At 53.5% G+C, this 18,932-nt stretch overlaps 2 protein-coding genes across 3 annotated transcripts in view; both read right to left on the reverse strand.

The window, feature by feature from the left end:
• VWA7 (von Willebrand factor A domain containing 7) overlaps nucleotides 1–6,497 on the reverse strand; it is a 15,148-nt gene extending 8,651 nt beyond the window's left edge. The window contains exons 1-10 of the mRNA XM_077760916.1: nucleotides 6,321–6,497; nucleotides 5,749–6,000; nucleotides 5,138–5,419; nucleotides 4,324–4,420; nucleotides 3,649–3,759; nucleotides 3,006–3,201; nucleotides 2,718–2,887; nucleotides 1,544–1,656; nucleotides 1,195–1,311; nucleotides 552–737 (exon numbers count right to left, since the gene is read on the reverse strand). Of these exons, the coding sequence (XP_077617042.1) occupies nucleotides 552–737; nucleotides 1,195–1,311; nucleotides 1,544–1,656; nucleotides 2,718–2,887; nucleotides 3,006–3,201; nucleotides 3,649–3,759; nucleotides 4,324–4,420; nucleotides 5,138–5,419; nucleotides 5,749–6,000; nucleotides 6,321–6,356 (1,560 nt within the window). The 5' untranslated portion in view covers nucleotides 6,357–6,497. The remainder of the gene's footprint in view (nucleotides 1–551; nucleotides 738–1,194; nucleotides 1,312–1,543; nucleotides 1,657–2,717; nucleotides 2,888–3,005; nucleotides 3,202–3,648; nucleotides 3,760–4,323; nucleotides 4,421–5,137; nucleotides 5,420–5,748; nucleotides 6,001–6,320) is intronic.
• A 234-nt stretch (nucleotides 6,498–6,731) lies between these two features.
• The window catches only part of VARS1 (valyl-tRNA synthetase 1), a 14,365-nt gene continuing 2,164 nt past the window's right edge, over nucleotides 6,732–18,932 (reverse strand). The window contains exons 4-29 of one of the 2 annotated variants that reach the window (XM_077760918.1): nucleotides 18,662–18,786; nucleotides 18,489–18,573; nucleotides 18,170–18,270; nucleotides 17,904–18,031; nucleotides 13,558–13,722; nucleotides 13,246–13,327; nucleotides 12,621–12,740; nucleotides 12,425–12,533; nucleotides 12,239–12,333; nucleotides 11,868–11,958; nucleotides 11,515–11,639; nucleotides 11,326–11,429; nucleotides 11,087–11,245; nucleotides 10,867–10,957; nucleotides 10,646–10,751; nucleotides 10,485–10,555; nucleotides 10,253–10,378; nucleotides 9,842–9,946; nucleotides 9,691–9,759; nucleotides 9,526–9,604; nucleotides 9,279–9,406; nucleotides 8,756–8,911; nucleotides 8,369–8,575; nucleotides 8,184–8,295; nucleotides 7,728–8,053; nucleotides 6,732–6,879 (exon numbers count right to left, since the gene is read on the reverse strand). In XM_077760918.1, the coding sequence (XP_077617044.1) occupies nucleotides 6,811–6,879; nucleotides 7,728–8,053; nucleotides 8,184–8,295; nucleotides 8,369–8,575; nucleotides 8,756–8,911; nucleotides 9,279–9,406; nucleotides 9,526–9,604; nucleotides 9,691–9,759; nucleotides 9,842–9,946; nucleotides 10,253–10,378; nucleotides 10,485–10,555; nucleotides 10,646–10,751; nucleotides 10,867–10,957; nucleotides 11,087–11,245; nucleotides 11,326–11,429; nucleotides 11,515–11,639; nucleotides 11,868–11,958; nucleotides 12,239–12,333; nucleotides 12,425–12,533; nucleotides 12,621–12,740; nucleotides 13,246–13,327; nucleotides 13,558–13,722; nucleotides 17,904–18,031; nucleotides 18,170–18,270; nucleotides 18,489–18,573; nucleotides 18,662–18,786 (3,134 nt within the window). In that variant the 3' untranslated portion in view covers nucleotides 6,732–6,810. Of the gene's footprint in view, nucleotides 6,880–7,727; nucleotides 8,054–8,183; nucleotides 8,296–8,368; nucleotides 8,576–8,755; nucleotides 8,912–9,278; nucleotides 9,407–9,525; nucleotides 9,605–9,690; nucleotides 9,760–9,841; nucleotides 9,947–10,252; nucleotides 10,379–10,484; nucleotides 10,556–10,645; nucleotides 10,752–10,866; nucleotides 10,958–11,086; nucleotides 11,246–11,325; nucleotides 11,430–11,514; nucleotides 11,640–11,867; nucleotides 11,959–12,238; nucleotides 12,334–12,424; nucleotides 12,534–12,620; nucleotides 12,741–13,245; nucleotides 13,328–13,557; nucleotides 13,723–17,903; nucleotides 18,032–18,169; nucleotides 18,271–18,488; nucleotides 18,577–18,661; nucleotides 18,787–18,932 lie in introns of both variants that reach the window. The other variant, XM_077760917.1, reaches the window with a different exon arrangement.

The raw sequence follows: 18,932 nt of genomic DNA on the forward strand, positions 1-18,932 counted from the left end.
GTATCCACCCTGAACACAAGTGGCCTCCCAGATACCACAACAGGAGGTTCCAGGGGAAGGGTAACCTAGAGGGATGGGCAGAGCCAAAAAATAGGGGAGAAGATGAGGCATTGAATGAAGTGGGAACAAAGACAGGAAAAAGGTGGAGGCAGAAAGAAACTACATCACACACGGAGAAGGGTTACCAGTGAAAGAGGGGCACAGGACCAGGGATGAAGTTATGGTCAACGACAGAGTGGAGGCAAGGGATTAAGGGTGAGGTGATTGCTTCTTGTCCCTTAAAAGATGGCAGGACTTCCTGTGGTGGCCCTGAGGACAGACTACTGGAGGCCAAGACTGGGGGACGGGGAGGTACTAACAGGGAAGGAGCAATGTGGAAGTTGGGTAGCCATGGATCTCAGAAAGAGAAACTTCCTTTCCCAACCTTCTGACTGCAGTGGCAACACAGCAGTGTTAAACTGTTAACCTATGAGAAAAAGCAACGCTGTGTCACCCATATCCCCTGTTCTGAGCCAAAAGCATTAGTCCCTCTGGCCCTCATACTTACTCACCAGGTCAGCCATGCTGTCCCCAACAATGGCTGCCACATCCTGGATATGCTGGTCTTTGGTGAAGATTACCTCTCCTCCTGAGGCCAAGGCCACCGCTTCATAGGGCTCAAAACGCATAGGGGACAAGACCTCACGCCGAGCTCGGCCCTGAACCCTCGACGGGTCCTCAGTCACTAGGAATGTTACCTGTGCCCAGAAAAAAGGCCAGTACTGAGTACTCCAAGTGCCGTCTACCATTGTAAATGAGGATGTCCTGTGCTCAAGTGTTCTGCGGAGCTGATGATGAGCAGTAAGGTCCCGGTCTACCCTCTGACTGCTCCTGTAGGGTCTCCCAATGACACAACCCCCAGGCCTTCGATTAGTAGTTGCCACTCCCTTGTAACTGTCTCCATATGTCATCCACAGTGGATTGCTGGCAACTAGATCTCTAGTTCTTCAAATGGTTTATTGGAGACCAGTTCAAATATGCATTCAGCATCATATAAGGGATCAGGAAATGTTATACATTGTCTGCTTCTCCCACCCCATGCCAAGGCTGGTTCAATCACCACAGTGTGGTGTGATCCTTGTTATGAGATTCTCGTCACAGGGTTTCCTGCATCTCTGGGTGGCTAACATCGGATGTCCCATCAGCTGTGCTCACTCTGCAGCGCCGCTCCTGAGTCAGGGACTCCACCCGGTTGGTGAGAAAGGCATCCTTGGGGGAGGCATCAGTGAAGACAAAGATGTCTGAGAGTGGAGGTGTGTGCAGCAGAGCCAGCTAGCAGAGAGGAAGAGCACTCGTCTTAAAAATGGCAGCAGCAGGGGAATGGGTGGAGGAAGGGAGGGCAGAATAGAAGGAAATATGGCCCTGGAACCCTGGAGTGAAGCTAATGGAACTAGGCTCTGAAGGTGGGGTGGAGGGTGGAGGTCCCAGGAAGGCTCTAGTTCCCCTTGGTGGTGGGAACTGGAAAGGAAGGGAAAAGAAGGGAAGGGGGAGGGGGAGGGCAGACCTCCAGGGCTGACAGGCACATCTCAGGCTCATCTCCACCCCCCAAGGCATGGATCTCATTGAGTTGTTGCCAGAAGCTGTCAGGATCACTGGTTGTAAAGACAGGGCCAAACCCTGGGGAGGAAGAAAGGAGGTTGAGATGAGTTAGAAGAGGAAGAGGGCTCCCCTCGTCCCTACCTGGGGCCACCTCCCACCCCCCAGTCAAGAGGCCCACTGTGCTCCTGAAATGAACAAATATTGAAATAGCAATATTCCCTGATATTTATATGAGCAGGGCAGGGTAAGGGCTAGTTACTTTTGGGGGGAAAATAGACCTCATTTCCTTAACAAAATGGCAGCATTTCCTGTGGTCCTGAGAGGGCCTTTATTAGATATGTATGTAAGTATAAAAACCACCTGGGGCCTCAGGTTCCTCACCAGAAAAACCAGAGAAATAATGGTACCTATCTCAGAGTGTCATTAGGAGGACTAAATGAGTTGGTTTTGTAAATCTTAATAGTGCTTTGACACATAATAAATACCAAACTTGAAGCTTCATCAAGTATGTGATAAACCCCTGTTAAATTCCAGCTACTATGAAATTTATGCAGGTAAATCAGACTCAACTCCTGCCTTTAGGGAATTCTCAGTCCTGTAGCTATTTTATTTGATGGTCATTTCAACCATCAATAGAAGATAGGCAGGATAAGGCAAGTACTAACTCATTTTATGGATGATGAAATTGAGGCAAAAAAAAAGGCTAAATGATCAGCTTAAGAATGCACAGTGACAGGTCAACCCAGGTCAGATGGTTTACTAATTCAGCGTGGGAAGAAATACAATATAACTAGCTGTTTCAGAGGCTTCACAGAGGCCTGGACCCATCCTTATCCCAACCCCTGTCTATAGGAAATGGAGAGAATTGAAAATGACTGATTAGAGTGGAAGCCTAAGAAAGCAGAGGCCCCTGCCTAAGCACAGATCATGGTTAACCTCATATGAAGAGTGCTGCCATTTTGGAAACAGCAGAAGTGGCCAATTGTTTCCTGTATGTACAGAGGTACCAGTAAAGACTCAACCATAGGAAGTGTCACCATTTTGTTAAGTGAAGCCGTGAGGCTCACTCCCCCACTAGTGGCATTTACGCCTTGCCCTGACACTCCTTTCTTCCACTATCCTCACCAGACCACAGTTACCTGGATCATGGAAAGGTACCAGGATGTAGTGGGAAGGCTCCATGGGGCTGCCCCGTCGCTGTTCCACAATGTGGCGAGCCTGGATTTTGGCAGCATTGATCTCCTCACCCATACTGCCCGTGGTGTCCAGGACAAAGCTCAGGCTGGAGGCTGGGCTGATGTCCAGCAGCCTGCGGAGCAGGCCAGGGATACGGTGGGGAGTCTGCACATTTGTCTCCAGCCCCTGTTTACTCAGCTCCCCCAGGAGCACATGCCCATTAAGGGGCACATCTCCCAGAGGCCACTCACCTGGAGAAACCCTTGTCTCCCAGCCGGTTTCGCAGGAGACTGAAGGCCTGGATGGAGGCCAGAAGGGCCAGTTTTGCTGCCTGGAGGTGCAGCATGTGGTGGGGAGAGAAGCCTGGGGATGTGCTATCCTTGTTGATGCCTCCCCGTGGTGGCTGGGAGCTGCTCTGGTCAAAACGGCCCCCATGGCTACACTTCCCTGGTTTGGGGAAAGAGATCTGGAGGGTGGAGGTAAAAAACCCACTGCCTCCTAAGAAAATGAGGCCCAGTTTTGACCTGGCCTGACCTCTCACTCTTCAGCAAAAGATCAGCAAGAAAGATAACATTTTGTGGAGGGCAAATCTGGAGAAAATCTAGAGGGGTTAGTCATCACAGTACATGGTGGATCCCCTAATCCTTCCAGTCCATCCCCAAAAGCTACCCTTGGGTAATGGAGAAGTCTTACCAGCTAAGTAAGATGCTATTCCCCCACCCAACAATCATGGCCACCTCAGTGGGCCTCATCCATCTACCCCCTCCCCAACATTCCCTCTTTCTTCCAGAAGTGATGCCATAGGAAATGGGACAAGGGCCTATAGTTCTGAGATCCCTAGGGAGAGGGTCAGGGGAAAAGAAGTGACTTTCTCCCCTTACTTCTGCCTGGTACCTGGAGGTTTGGAGGGATGAGTTCCAAAGTAGCCAGAGGTGAGGAGTGTAAAGCCCAGCAAATTCCCGGGGCAGCTCAATTCCCCACAATCAGAGCAGGTAGGATCACCCACTGGGGAGAGAGGACAAGGGTCTAGAGGCCAAGATCCTGCCACCACTGACGTTTATCCCCATCCTTCCAAACTTTGGCTTTTCTCTGAGCGGACAAAAGCTCAAATATACCCTTCTAGGCTTTCTGAACAAAAACCTAGATCACCTAGTGATGAGACTGAATATTTGAGACCAGGGCTGTGCTAGGAAACCTAGAAGCGTGAGCTGTGGATGGGAATGAACTTGTAATGGACAGGAGGCAGCATCATAGCTCGGGTGGAAGGTTGAGGGCACTGTGAGGGAGAGCCCTATGTGCTCCATCCCACGTTGGGGAAGGAAGCCACATGAAAGAGAACTCAGCTGCGGTCCACAGACCTTGGTCCTGGGTCTGTCCTCCCCTGTGTGACCTTGGGGAAGCTCTCTAACTGACCTAGCCTTTGGCTGGACTGGGGGACCTCACAGGTCGTTCCAGAGAAGAATCCATGTCACATCCTATGTGACCTGAGGATGTGATGCAGTGCCTGGGCAGGCTGAGAGGACATGGCTTTGATGGGTTTCCCCCATCCCCCTGGGGTCATGGCCGTACCTTGTGCCAGGCTCCGGAGCTCCTGCCTAGGCCAGAGGAGGTGAGGGTGTGGCTGCTGCTGTCCCAGTTCCACCCAGTTGCTGTGACTGTAGAAATCCTAGGGGGAGGGGGCGAAGGGGAATGAGGCACTGTCTGACCTTCTCACAATCTCCAGTGCTTATTCCCCCTCCTGGAAAGCCTCCTCCTACCCCCGCCACTGCCGTCAGATACTCCAAGTGCCCTCCACACCCTCTGCCCGTCGCCCAGAACAGAGCTTTCCCCCGGTGGGAGTCTCCTGGTGTGTCCTACCATCCCACTCAGAGTCCAACCAAAGGCCCTCCCGTGGCCTAAAGTCCCACCCCTGACCTCAAGCCTCCTCGCTTTTCTCCAGCCACAATGGCCTCCTGGCTGTTCCCACAGGGAGAGCTGCCAGTTTGGAGGTGGGGGAACTGGGGACCAGTCTCAGGGCACTGGCAAGCAGTGCCCCATCCCTTCTTGAGTAGGGGGAGGTGTGATTAAGAAGGCACCACGAGGGGGTACCTGGGTGGTTCAGTCAGTGAAGTGTCAGACTCTTGATATCTGCTCAGGTCATGATCTTGTGGTTGGTAAGATCAAGCCCTGCATCGGGCTCTGTGCTGACATTCCGGAGCCTGCTTGGGATTATCTCTCTCCCTCTCTCTCTGCCCCTCCCCTGCTCTCTGTCTCTCTCAAATAAATAAATAAATAAATAAATAAATAAATAAATAAATAAAGAAGGCACCAGGAGGAAGTCTCTATCTGCAGGACAGGAAGACCCAGGATGAAGAACCCCCTGCCCATTTTATGCTGTTCTCACCTGCAAAGCATGAAGTGCAGCCCCAACGCGCTGGCGGGCCAGGGTGTGGTCAAGAGCTCTGGCCGCCACCAGGGCCTCCCGTAGAGCCCCCACCAGGCGTGTGCGCCCCTGGCCCAGCCGCTCAGCATCAAAGTGCAGGTCAGGGTCATTCCTGGATGTTGGTAGGAAGTCCTGGGCTGCGTTGGCACGGGAGACCTCACCTAAGGCTGCTCGGAACCTCCGGGAAGGAGACCCAGGTCCAAAGTAGGCAGCAAAGAGGTCATCAGCAAGGAGGGTGCGGCCCTGAAGACAGTGGGTTAGGAGACAGGGGCCCATTGGATTAGACCATTGTCCACATTTCCTCGGCAACCGGTACTCAGGTTGAGTGTGTAGGGAATTGAAGGTCCTGGGCCCTATGAAGGAGGGGCAATTCCAGACATTTCTAAGGTGGGAGGGTGGGGAATCCTGATTTTAGGACCAGGACTCTTGGGTATTGTTACTACAGGGGGTAGACATGGGGAGCCAAGGAAGAGAGGGTGTCCCTCCTCTTGGCAAGCAGGGCCCTGAAGGAGTAGAAGTCCCAGACAACTGGGGAGTCCAGTTGGGATGTGACAGGACCTGGGGACGCTCACCAGGAAATCCTCAAGACGAAGGGGGGACCGCCCCGGGGGTGGCTGCTCCAGGAAGAGCTGTAGGGTGACGTTGAGGGCTGCCTCCTCAGTCAGGTCCTGGTGGGTGACGGAGCCAGGGGCAGCCAGGAGGCTCCAGATGTTGGGGAAGAAGGAGGATGCAGGGGGCAGCAGCTGCAGTAGCAGCAGCAGCAGCAGTGAAGAACTCAGGTGGGCCAGGGGCACGTCTGCGGGGAGCATGGCTGGGACATGGACCTGAGGGACAGGAGGCTCTCAAGAGCAGGAAGCAGCAGCGAGTCCAGGGCAGGCCCAGCTGTTTGTCTCCACGGGGACCTGCTCTGAGGCCCTTCCTCTGCTTTGACTGAAGCACCTGGATCTGCCCCACCCTGGCCTCCCCACTCTCCTCAGTTGCCCAAACAACATGAGGGCCTTAATGGGCTAATAGGGACCTACACCTGCAAGAAGGAACTGAGGCTCCTTCCCCAGGTCTCCCCTTCCCACCCCCAGACTGACACCCCCCCAAACACCCAAGCACAGAAAATCTGAGGAGACTCCTCTCTAGGCCTCTCCCCTACCTGGTTGCTGGGTCTCCGGCAGGGCCGCTGGGGCATGGTGTCACAGGGCACTTAGGTCAGAGTTATAATTAACCAAAGCAGGACGCCTTGGAGGGGGAGGGAGGCTCCGGCAGGGTGGGGGCAGGACAGGCAGCCCCTGGCCCCTCTACTCACGCCCGCCCAAGGCCACAAGCGGCAGCCAGCACCAGGGCGGGGCTCCCTCAGCAGCAGTGCAGAGGTGAGTGGAGAGGAGCTGGGAGGAGGAACGAGTGAGCAACATGACTCAGGCCTGGCTCAGTGCCAGGGACAGACCCAGGCAGACGCACCTCTCTGCCCACCCGGCGCCTTTTGACCAGCCTGCCGCCCTTCCACTACCTTCCCAGGCCTGGGCCCTCAGTGTCCCTCCCCAGCCCACCACACACAGATGAGAGATGATTTTGTGGCAAAATATTTTATTGCTGCCACCCCCATGGTGGATGGCTGGGGGTTATGAGGGTCGGAGTCGGGTATGTCACAGCATCTTCTCAAATAGCGCGATGGCCTCGTCCACCTTCCTGAGCTCTGTTTCTGTCTGTTGGAGCTGGGGGTAGAACAAGGGAGAGGGGGTGGTGGGTGGTGAGGACTCAGGGCCAAGAGAGGACATCTCCAAATGCTCATATGCCAAAGGGGTCCAAGTTGGAAAGATGGGTGAGGCCCAAGGCAGGGAGTAGTTTGAGGACTGTGCAAGCTCAGCTGGCCTTTCCTTCCAAATTCCCGCCAATCTCCCTGTGAGCACCCACGTTCCCCTCCATCATCACTGGCCTCTGTGGTCTCGCCTTTTGCCAGAGCGGTCAGTTCTCCAAAACAAAAGGGCCCATGTGCCCTAGCCTGCAGCCCAGCCCCCAGCTGGACGGCAGCGCACAGGGGTTACGGATGCAGGCTCCTAGGCAGGCACTGGGCCTTCGTTTGTAAAATGGCAATGGGAACACCTTATGCCCTGAGCAGGTGTCCGGGAGAATGGACTGAGCCCTGCTCAGCGGCCAAGGCTCTGTAACTCAGCCTCCGCTCATTTCTCTCTGCGTCCATGTGGTTCATCCCACTGCTCCTCCCTGGAGAGATCCCAGGTGAGCCCACCGGGCTTCCTGGCTGTAAGTGGGCCCGAGACCAGGCGCTCAGGATGTTCCGGGCACTGGGTGGGGCACGAGGGCTCTGGCTGGGAGGCAGGATACCTGGTTCCAGGTCTGCCTCCATCTTTACCTTGCTTGTGTGACCCTGGGCTGTGCCGCTGCTGCTGGATGTTCCTCATGTAAGAGGAGGGGTTACGTGGGCCCCACCTATGCAGGGGGCCCGGGCAGCCTGCTCCCCCATGGCTGTCCAGGGCTGGGCCTGATGACGGAGGGAGTAGATGGCGTGGGCAGCGAAGAAGGAATGCCAACCTACACCACACACCTTGACTTTGTCCGCCTCCTGGACTTCAAGGGGCACCTTCGTAGGGTAGCTCGAGGCAGCGCGGCGCTCCCGCAGACGCTGCGCCTGCCGCTGTGCCTCACCACGCTTGGCCTGCAGCTTGCCCAGCTCCCGGGCCGGGTCCACCAGTCCCTGCAGCTGCAGGTGGACGGAGCAGCGGTCAGAGGCCAGGGCCACAGCACAGCCCTGTGGCACGGGAGCCCCCAGGGCCAGGACAGCCACCACACCCGCACTGGCCAGTGCCTGCACGTAGCCCGACACTGCCGACGCCAGAGCGCCCGTGGCCTCATCAGCCACTTCCAGGAAACCTGTCGGAGAGAGAGGAAGGCGAGATGTGGCCTCAAGGAGACATGAGATAAGGCAACCACGTTGGACAATGGTCCCAGAGTGGACTGAGGGGCCGGCGGGACAAGGTGGCTGTGGGGGCCTGAAGCTCACAGTCAGGCCGGATCCGGGTGAGGTTGTAGTCGGCACGCAGGGAGCGCACAGCTCGTGTGATGCTTAGGGCCAGTTCCATGGCAGCTTCTGCTTCAGGGTCCTTCCAGGAGCACTGTGGGGTGGAAGAGGGGGTGAGGGAGGCTGGGGGGCAGGCCAGAGCCCTCCCACCAGGCTGTACCCCATACCTCTGAGGGTTCCGGATAGGGGGTAATACAGAGGCTAGGCGGAGCTTGTGGTGTCCGCCGGGGCAGCCTCTGGAACAGCTCCTCGGTCACGAAGGGCATGAAGGGTGAGAGCAGTCGCAGGCCAACGTCCAGGCAGGTGTAGAGGGTCTGGCGAGCACACTCGGCCACCACCTGGTCCACCCCATTCAGCACAGGCTTCAGGCACTCCTAAGGCACCAGGAAGCACAGAGCACAAGGCTCAGGGATGGAAAGGGCCTAGCCTCCAGCCCTCACTGTGCCTGTGAGGACCAGGAAGGTGACAGATTGGCTCAGGTCTCATGGCCAACCACTGGCAAAGTGAGGTCCAGCGCTCTGCCACCCCCCGCCCCCTACTCAGCTCCTCCTCACCAGGTAGACATCACAGAGCTCATAGAGCCAGAAGCTGTACTGGGCAGTGGTGACAGCCGGGAAATCATAGGCCTGGAAACCTTGGTTGCTAAGCCTCACAGCCTCAGTCAGCCGGCTGCGGATCCAGCGGTCCACCAGGCTCTCACGGCCTCCAGGCTTGGGAAGAAGCAGCACATCAGCTAGGAGGTACCATAAGCCCAGGGGGAGGGTGGCAGAAGCCCATGGGCGACAGGAACCATGGGCAGATCTGCATTCCAGGAGCCTGACAGGTCTGAAGCCACCACCATGTGCCCAGTATCTGGAGAAAAAGGACCCCCACCCCCTTCTTGAAGGACCCCAATGCTTCAGCTTTTCCCTGTACCCATCTGTCCCCCCAGTTATAGGAAGGCTCCTCCAGGACAGGGGCTGGGCCTCTAGACTCAGTGGCTACAATCTGAAATAGCACGGACCATACTTGATGGCTGAGTGGCAGATGTACCGCCTGTGTGGGTGCTACCCACCTTGCCGCCTACCAGGCCCTCACCTCAGAGGTGGGTGATGGCACAAAACCCTTCCCAAGGCCACGCAGGGAAAACTTGGTGGCGTTCCAGAGCTTGTTGCAGAAGTGGCGGTATCCCAATATCCGGTTCACATCCAGGTTGATGTCACGACCTGGGCAGGTGTGAAGTGTGACTCCACTATTCTCCCTCCCAACTCGCACCCATGGTGAAGGAGAAGGGTGGGCTCAGGGAAGGAGAGGGGACTCAGCGGAGAGGTTTTGGAGGCCATACCCTGGGATGTGTAGGCACACAGTCCAAACCGGAGGGCATCGGTGCCGCACTCGGGAATCCCCGTCGGGAAGTCTGCCCTCTGTGGGGAGGAGTCAGTGGGGGGCGTCCTGAGGCAGCCTCACCTACCTCGGCCCACACCCTAGCCCCAGAGCCCACCCTCGGTACCTGCCCTTCTTTAGCCTTCTCCACCTCACTGGGATCCAGGTTGCTGTTCAGTAACTGGTCATGGAGGCCCTGAGGGTGAGGTAGGAGCAGTCAGGGGGCCGCGGCCACAGCCCCACAGCCCTTCCTGACCCGGCCCAGAGTGCAGCCCCACCTGCAGGGAGACTCCGTGGATGACATCCAGGGGGTCGATGACGTTGCCTAGAGACTTGCTCATCTTTCGGCCGTGGGCATCTCGCACAATGGCATGGAGGTAGACCTGGCGAGCAAGGGCAGGGTAGGCCCATGACGATGTGTCTCCTCACCCACACCCCAATGCCTACCAGGACCCTGCACCTGGTCTGCCCCATTCTGAACCTTAGGCCCCTGCCAGAGCAGTAGCCACCTTCATGGGAACTAGAGGCACTCCCTCCTCTGGGAAGCCAGGGCACAGAACCCCAGCTGGCTTTCAGTCCCCACAAGCCCTCTCTGACTAGGCCCATCCACAGCTGTGCATGGGTGCTGAGCCTGAGCTGTGGCACAGGAGGGCAGGTGACTGTGGGAAGGGCCTCAGCAGTCTTATCACCTCTCTGAAGGGCAGCTTGCCAGTGAGCTTCAGGCCAAGCATGACCATCCTGGCCACCCAGAAGAAGAGGATGTCATGGCCCGTCTCCAGCAGCGTCCCCGGGTAAAATACATTCAGATCTTCTGACTGGGGGCAGAGCGGGGCATAGTGAGAGGCCAAGAGCAGGGTATGATGAGAGGCCAAGCACCTACCTCCAAGACCCCCACCCCACTCTAGTCCCCCAAGAACGTACCTGATTGGGCCAGCCCAGGATGGAGAAGGGGAAGAGGCCAGAGGAGAACCAGGTGTCTAATACATCCTCATCTGAGGGAGGCCAAAGGTCAGAGATCAGAGAGGTCAGAGGTGAAGATCAGAACCCCAGCCCTGCCCTCCACCCCCAAGGCCCTGACTTGCCTTGCTGAAGACTGATCTTGTCAGGGGACACTCCAAATTCCTTGGCTGCCTTCTCCCGGGCCTCGGCCTCGCTGCGCCCACTCACCCAGTACCGCCCATCAGGGTCCTGCCACAGGTAGGTTGAGTGCCAAGCCTTGCCCTGACCCCTCCCCCCAGCAAGGACCCCACAAACCCACAGCTCCCTGAGATGTGCCAATGTCCAGCTCTGGCCCAGTTCTCACCTCCCCTGGGGGCACGGCTGGGTCATTGACTGTGATGAAGTAGGCTGGGATGCGATGGCCCCACCACAGCTGCCGGGAGATGCACCAGTCCCTGCAAATGGTGGGGGAGGGGTCGTTGGGGGGAAGGAACATGAATCAGGCAGTGGAGGGAGATGCCCCAGCCTGTGCCCTGCTCAGCTTCTCACCCAATCACCCTCCCACATCAAGGGCCCTGACGCACCGGATGTTGTCCATCCAGGCGTGCCATGTCCGTTGATGGGCCTCAGGCAGGATGCGGAGGTCACCGCGTGTCACAGCAGCACTGGCAGCCTGGGCCATCTCCCCACAGCGCACGTACCACTGTGGCCGCAGGAGAGGCTCCACCACATCCTTAGACCGGCTGTGAGTATACACGGGTGGGAGATCAAGTGGTAATCACCCTGAGGAGGCCCTCCCCCCTTCCCAGGCCCTGGTCCTCACTTGCAAAGGGGCACCACCATAGGGTTGTCCTCAATGCCTCGGAACAGTCCCCGCTCCTTCAGTGCCGCCAGCACAGCCTTCCTGGCCTCGAACCTTGGTAGGCCCTAGGTGGGAGACAGGCCTCATCACGGCCATGCCTAGGTACACCACTGTCTCTCAACCCGGCCACCATACCCCACGCAGTCTCACCAGGAAAGGCGGGGGCACGTTGATGAGGGCCCCACGGGAGTCCATGATGTTGATGGCCTCTAGCCCGTGCCGCTGCCCAACGTCATAGTCGTTCTGGTCATGTGCGGGGGTGATCTTCACCGCACCTGGGGTGTACACGGGGGTGCCGGGGTCATGAGAGACTCTCTGGGTCTCCACACATACCCTCATTGCTGAAAGATGTGCTCCCAGACCACCCTTGTCTCTCTAATACAGTCCCCTGAAACTCAGCCCCAGTCCTGATTCAGGAAAAGCTTGTTCTTTTTCCTCGAGGGGGAAGATGAATAACCAGAGGGTGCCTCCTTCTGTCTTCCAGAGGACAGCCCCTGGCTCACCTGTGCCAAACTCCATGTCCACAAAATCGTCAAAGACGATGGGGAGGCTCTGAGATGAGAACGGGTGAATCACGCTCCTCCCCTTCAGGTGCTGGGACAGAGAAAGACATCAAAAATTCAGGAAGGCAAAAGCAAACAATAAATCATTTCAAAGATGAAAAAAAAAACCCTCAAAAAGGGCTAGACCCAATTCCTCCTATCCAGGTCCCTGACTAGCCCAACACCCAGGGCCAGAAAGGAGGTGAAGATGAGTTTCTGATGCAATTTTCTCTCAGCTAAGAGGCTGAGCATCCATCCCACCCTCATTCGTAGTGTAGGAGCCCCTTCCGGCCAGCACTCCTCCCCAGCTGTGCGCAGCACCCCTGCCCCACCTGGTATCTCGGGTCTTTGGGGTGCACAGCTACAGCCACGTCTCCCAGCATCGTTTCAATCCGAGTGGTCGCCACTACCACCTCCTCGTCACTGTCTGGGGTGACACAAGGCACTGTGGTCTCAGCTCTGATCCTTCTCAACCCCTACCCCACCCAGCACGGGACCCTGGTGCCCCTGGCTCCTACCTGAGCCTTGGACCTTGTAGGCAAAGGAGACAAGGACCCCAAACTCCACCTTCTCCTTGTAGCCAGGCACGGAGAGCAGAGTGCGACCTGTCAGCTCCTTCTTATCCACCTGTGAGAGGGTATTAAGAGAAGTGGCAGAGGAGCTGTGGCAGGGAGGTGGAGATGGAGAGAGCCTGGGGTGGGGGTGGGGACACACCTCGATGTCAGAGATGGCAGAATTGAGGGTGCAGGACCAGTTGACAAGGCGAGTACTGCGGTAGATGACTCCTTCCTCGTGGAGCCGGACAAAGGCCTCTGTCACAGCTGCTGAGAGTTTCTAGGGAGCAGGGGATTCACACATGGGCCCAGGTGCCTAGGGACCCAGGCCGACTTGCCAAAGCAGCGGGATCTAGTGAGACCTGGGCTGTCTAGAATCCCGCGGTGCAGCACACAGACCCCCTTGAGGGCTAGAGGGGAGAAGTACTTTTCTTGAAGAGGAGTGAGAACTATGGGAAAACAAAGGCACGCAACAAGCCTAGAGACTCCGGAGATGGCAAGGAAGCCACTCAGCTAGGGACAGGTGCTGGCGAAGAGAATCCTGGGAGTTTGTGCTCCATAGGAGAGTGAGGCCCCCTCATGTGCCACCTGGAAGAATGTGAGCTCCCAGAGAGGGTGACAAAGGGCAATGACAAGGGACGAGAAGTGGTATTTGCAGCTGAGTCCTTAGTGGTTTCCTATGAGTGGTGGGCTCCCCTCCTAGGGGAGGTATGCTCTCCTCTGTGGGTTACTTGTTCTGGGGAGCTTTCCCCTTCTGCCCCAGGCCTGAGACCCCTCCTACTCACAGGGTCCATGGTGAAACAGGCTCGATTCCAGTCTAAAGAGCTGCCAAGCTTCTTCAGCTGGTGGTAAATCCGATCACCCTTCCTGGAAGTGGACAGACAGGCCGGGATCAACACTCAGGCCTGGGTTGGAAGGAGACACTGGGTGGCTGATGGGGCAGTATGGGGGTCACTCATCCCTCTGAAAGTGACCTGGGCCCCAGAGCCCACTGACCTTCAGCCTCCGTGAGGGTCTGGCTCTGTAGCCACGGCTGGAGGCTACAGAGATTTTACTTGGACAGGGGACAAGAGTGGGGAGGGGGGCTGCATACTCACTCCTCTTTCCATTTCCAGACCTCCTGTAAGAAGGCCTCTCGGCCCAGCTGGTGCCGGCTCAGCCCTCGCTCACGCCAGAGCTTCTTTTCCACAACCACCTGGGTGGCAATGCCTGCGTGGTCACAGCCAGGGTTCCATAGGGTAGTCTCCCCTCGCATGCGGTGCCTGTGGGAAGAACACAGAGGACCCAAGGGGAGTGGGCTGATGGACCCGGCATCAAAGGAAGAAGGGGCTCCTGGGCAAGGAGTCAATGGACTCATGAAAGAGAGGGACCCAATTATAAAGTTACAGTCAGGGAGGGGCGCCTGGGTGGCTCAGTCAGTTAGGCGTCCGCCTTCAGCTCAGGCCATGATCTCATGGTTTGTGGGTTCGAGCCCTGTGTTAGGCTCTGTGCTGACATCTCAGAGCCTGGAGCCTATTTCAGATTCTGTGTCTCCTTCTCTCTCTGCCCCTCCCTAACTCATGCTCTGTCTCTCTGTCATTCAAAAATAAATAAGTGTTAAAAAAAAAAAGTTCTTGTCAGGGAATGATGTGCAAGGACAGGCAAAGCAATCTGGGAAAAAGAACAAAGACACTCTCTCACCCAACTAAAAAGCAAAACATGAGAAAGTTACGACTATTAAACAGTAAGTTACTACATAGGAACAAAGTTACAGATGAAGGGTATAAAACCCCGTGTATACAAACAAACAGATCCGAGCAAATTCAGTATTTGTCAAAAGGAGCATTTCTTTTTTGTTGTTGTTTTTTTATTTATTTCTAGGAGTGAGAGAGAGAGAGGGAGAGAGAGAGAGAGACAACATGAGCAGGGGAGGATCAGAGAGAGAGAGTCACGGACTCTGAAACAGGCTCCAGGCTCTGAGTTGGAAGTCAGCACAGAGCCCAACACGGGGCTCGAACCCACGAAACGTGAGATCATGACCTGAGCGAAAGTCGGATGCCCAACTGACTAAGCCACCCGGGCGCCCCTAAAAGGAGCATTTCTTATCAGTAGGAAAAGGATGAACTACTGAATAGCTAATTCTAATAGATACGTGTATCTAAAAAATACATTGTAATCAGATTCATGAACTATTAGAAAAGCATTAGGGGGGGCGCCTGGGTGGCTTAGTGGGAGGCACTAAGGAGGCACGTGGGAGGCACGTGGGAGGCTCAGCCCATTCTGCTTTGGACTCTTGATCTCAGGTTCAAGCCCTGGCGTTGGGCCTGGAGCCTACTTAAAAATAATAATAATAAAGTAAAAGTATAAAAATAAGTCAAAAAATAAAAAAGAAACCCTGTATCTATACATTACTTTCAAAGACTCATCAAGCTTTATTATATTCATTACTCTCTAAGTCTGATAATCCCCACTATACTTAGATCTCCTTGGGTCATTGGGGACAGGGATTCAAGTGACTCCACTCTCCTGCAGATAATGGATCCTCTGAAATGTTGTTAAAACATGTACTGGATACAAACATGTGTTAGGAAATCTGGTGTTTGTTAGGTATTACTAAAGAAGTAAAGCATAATGAATGAAAATACAAAGAATATTTTACTAAAAGCATTTATCAGGGTTTGTATAGAATTGGCAAAAAAAAAAATCAGTAAAATGTCAGGTACTTGTATGAACATACTCTATTCTTGGCTGGGTAGAAAAAGAAAAAACAGAGATATACATCCCACTTTTATTTATAATGTGTTGTTGATGGAAATAGTTAAGGCTGTATTTCACATGTTATTTTTGATTCTAAAATGTTGATAAAAATTTATTGCATTTAAGTAAATGGGAGTTTCTAACATTTTATTTAGACCACGTTCATTTAAAAAAAGGCCACTATCTTAAGTTTTCTTTTTTTAGCGTCATTTGCTTTTTTTTTTTTTTAAGTTTATTTATTTGTTTTAGGAGAAAGAAAGAGAGAGAGAAAGAGGGAGGGAGAGAGAGAGACAATGAGAATGGGAGAGGACCAGAGAGAGAATCCCAAGCAGGCTCTGCCCTGTAAGCACAGAGCCTAACTCATAGCTGGATCCACCCAGGTGCCGCACCTTCAAAGTTTTCTAAGAAGTGTTCATTCTTCTCTCCTGTTAGTAAGTTGACCATCGTATGTTATGTGTATTTAACGCAACTGTTTTTTCAACTTTCAATTCCTTGCAAAATTCTAAATCTGACATTGTATCCCCAGTGCCCAGAGCACAGCTGACACATAGTGATGTCTGATAACTACTTTCAACCAAATTAATTTAGTAAATAAGACTCCGGGGGCACCTGGGTGGCTCGGTCGGTTAAACGTCCGACTTCGGCTTAGGTCATGATCTCCTGTGGTTTGTGAGTTCGAGCCCTGTGTCAGGCTCTGTGCTGACAGCTCAGAGCCTAGAGCCAGCTTTGGATTCTGTGTCTCCCTTTCTCTCTGCCCCTCCCCTGCTCACACTCTGTCTCTCTCAAAGATAAATAAACATTTAAAAATTAAAAATAACAAAAACAAAAAACCTCCAGAAAAATTTCTCAGAACTTAAAATATAATAAACTCTAACTTCCAAAGATAAAATATTGTTTTAAAATACTTTTCTAGGAGCACCTGGGTGGCTCAGTCAGTTGAGCATCTGACTCTTAATTTCAGCTCTGGTCATGATTCCAGGGTTGTGGGATTCGGCCCTGCTTTGGGCTCCATACCAAGTGTGGAGCCTGCTTAAGATTCTTTCTTTCTCTCTCTCTCTGTCTCCCTCTGCCCCTCTTCCCCGCTAGCACTCTCTCTCTAAAATAAAAATAAATAAATTGAATTAAATACATTTTAAAAGAAACTTGTCATCTAGAATATTAGATTATATAATTGTTAACTGATTAAAATAATAGAATAGCAAAAATTAGGAAGGAAGTACTAGAGCAAGTACTAGAATAGAAGAAAACATACATAACAAACCAAAAAATCAATATCAAAATATTAAAGAATCTTCCAATACACCAACTAAAGAAAAAACAAAAAAAACAAAGAATCAATAGAAAAATGGGTAAAAGATGGGTACAGACAATTCACCTAAAAGGAAACTTGACCAGCCAAACATGAACAGGCACAGCCTCAGCAATCAAAAACACAGGTATCATTTTTCTGCCCATCCAGCTGGCCAACAAATACCACTATGTCCAGGGTCAGAAAGAGAACAGGGAAATGAATACCCTCCCATGCAGCTCACAGAGGTATAAATCACTGAAGCGGTTTTGAAGACAACTTTATATAAGCATGTACCTCTGACCTAGCAGTTTCACTTCCTGATGGAACACCAGAGAATCCTTCCACTTGCACTTGAGAAAGCATATATAGGAATGTGCATTCCAGGAGGTTTTCAAGAGACAAAAATCAAAAACAACCATTAATAAAAAAGTGATTACAGGGGCTCCAGGGTGGCTCAGTTGGTTAAGCGTCTGACTTCGGCTCAGGTCACGATCTCACAGTTCGTGGGTTCGAGCCCCGCATCGGGCTCTGTGCTGACGGCTCAGAGGCTGGAGCCTGTTTCAGATTCTGTGTCTCCCTCTCTCTCTCTGACACTACCCTGCTCACACTGTCTCTCTCTCAGAAAGAAATAAAACATTAAAAATAAATAAATTTTTAAAAAAGTGATTAGAGGGCACCTAGGTGGCTCAGTCAGTTGAGCAACTGACTTTTAAGAGCCTGCTTAAGATGCTCTTCCCTCCTCTGCTCCTCTCTCATACACTCACTCTAAAATAACATTTTTTTTAAAAAAGTGACTATTATGGCACACCCACATTATAAAATGCTATGGAGCAATGAAAGAAAATGAAGTCAGTCTATGTATAAGAACAAAGAAAGATCTCCAAAGTAAACTGCTAAGTGAAAAGAAAAAAAAAAGTCACAGCATAACATGTTTGGGGTGAGCCCTTTATGTTAGAGAACAGGAAAAGAAAAACCCACCCAAAAGGAAAAATATACATTTCTATGGGCATGCGTATTTGTAAGCAAATAGATAAGAAAGACCTGGAATGATACACATCAAAGTGGTAGTAATGGCTAAATTTGGGGAGGGAGTAGAGGCATGCAGTCAGAGAGACTTGAAGCTTTAAATTTCTTACAAAAATCTATTTTCTTGTTTAATTCAAAATAATGTTATTTTTCGTAGCAAGAGCAGGGAGGGAAGAGTGTCTGAGAATGAGCGGTGTTGGTTGCTTGACTAAGGGGAGGATGCTGAAGATGATGGGAATATCAAGAAAATGGAGCACCACCAGGGGGCACCGCTGAGGGCCAGTATGGAAGAAGGGAGGACAGATGGCCTGTCAGGGAAGAGGAGGGAGGACAGGAGTGAGAAGCCAGAGAAGGCAGAGAAACCCGCTGAAGGAGAGGACAGGAGCTCACCATCGGGTCAGGGAGTCCTGGATGGCGTTGGTGAGTGCGTGGCCCAGGTGCAGGGAGCCTGTCACATTGGGGGGTGGGATGCACATCATGAAGATTCCCCGGGGATTTGGTGCTGATACGCTGGCACGCTGATGGGGGAGGAAGGATGGGCACATGCTAAGGCCTCCTGTCACCTCTCCCGGCACCACCCCCCAGGCAACGTATCCTCTGGCCCTGCCGTCCCCCTCCCACATCTCCTCCAGGCCAGGGCAGTGGAGCCCACTCACCCCGTATTCGGGCTTGAAGAAACCCTGCTGCTCCCACCAAGGATACCAGGCAGCTTCCACGTACTGAGGGCTGTAGGAGTCAGGCATGGCGCCACTGACATCTGGGGGAGAGAAGTGGAGGGTCAGTGCCTGAGGCTGGGAGCAGCTGGGCCTCTGGTGCTCACATCACAGGACCCTCACTGGGGGGGTGGGGGGAGATGTGCAAATCCTCACAAGCCAAGCGGTGGGAGCAACGACAGAGCAGGAAGGGGTAACACCAAGCAGCAGCAGCTGAAGAGGGTGGAGGTGAAGGGTGGGAGTCCCTCCCCCCTTCTAGTACCTTTCTTTTCCCCAGATGGGGTTGGGAGGTCGTAGGTAACGACCCCAGGATCCCGTTTCCCCCTCTTCTCTGGTTTTGGTTTCTTCTGCTTGGGAGGGAAGAGATACAGGCACAGCTATCATCCACCTACACGTGCTACCAGCTTTCTTCCAGTCCTACCCTTAGCTTCTCACCTCCCCTGGGGGTGGTTGCTGCTGTTGGCTCTTCTGCTTCTGTTGGAATTTCTCTAGCTTCTCCCGTTTCTTTGCCTCTTTCTTGAGTTGCGTAGCCGTCTTTGGGGGTGCAGGGACCTCAGGGCCTAGGCAGAGGCACAGAAATGCCAACTTGGCCCATTGGGGACGCTCCGTGAACATTGCCACTATCTTTCAGATGGGCTATTCCAGCTGCCCCAATGCTCCCCATGCTGGTGTCCTACCTCACCCTTCCTCAGCCCCCCCCCCCCCG

Source organism: Crocuta crocuta, unplaced genomic scaffold, assembly GCF_008692635.1.
Source record: "Crocuta crocuta isolate KB4526 unplaced genomic scaffold, BGI_CrCroc_1.0 scaffold762, whole genome shotgun sequence".
Classification (NCBI taxonomy): Eukaryota; Metazoa; Chordata; class Mammalia; order Carnivora; family Hyaenidae; genus Crocuta; species Crocuta crocuta.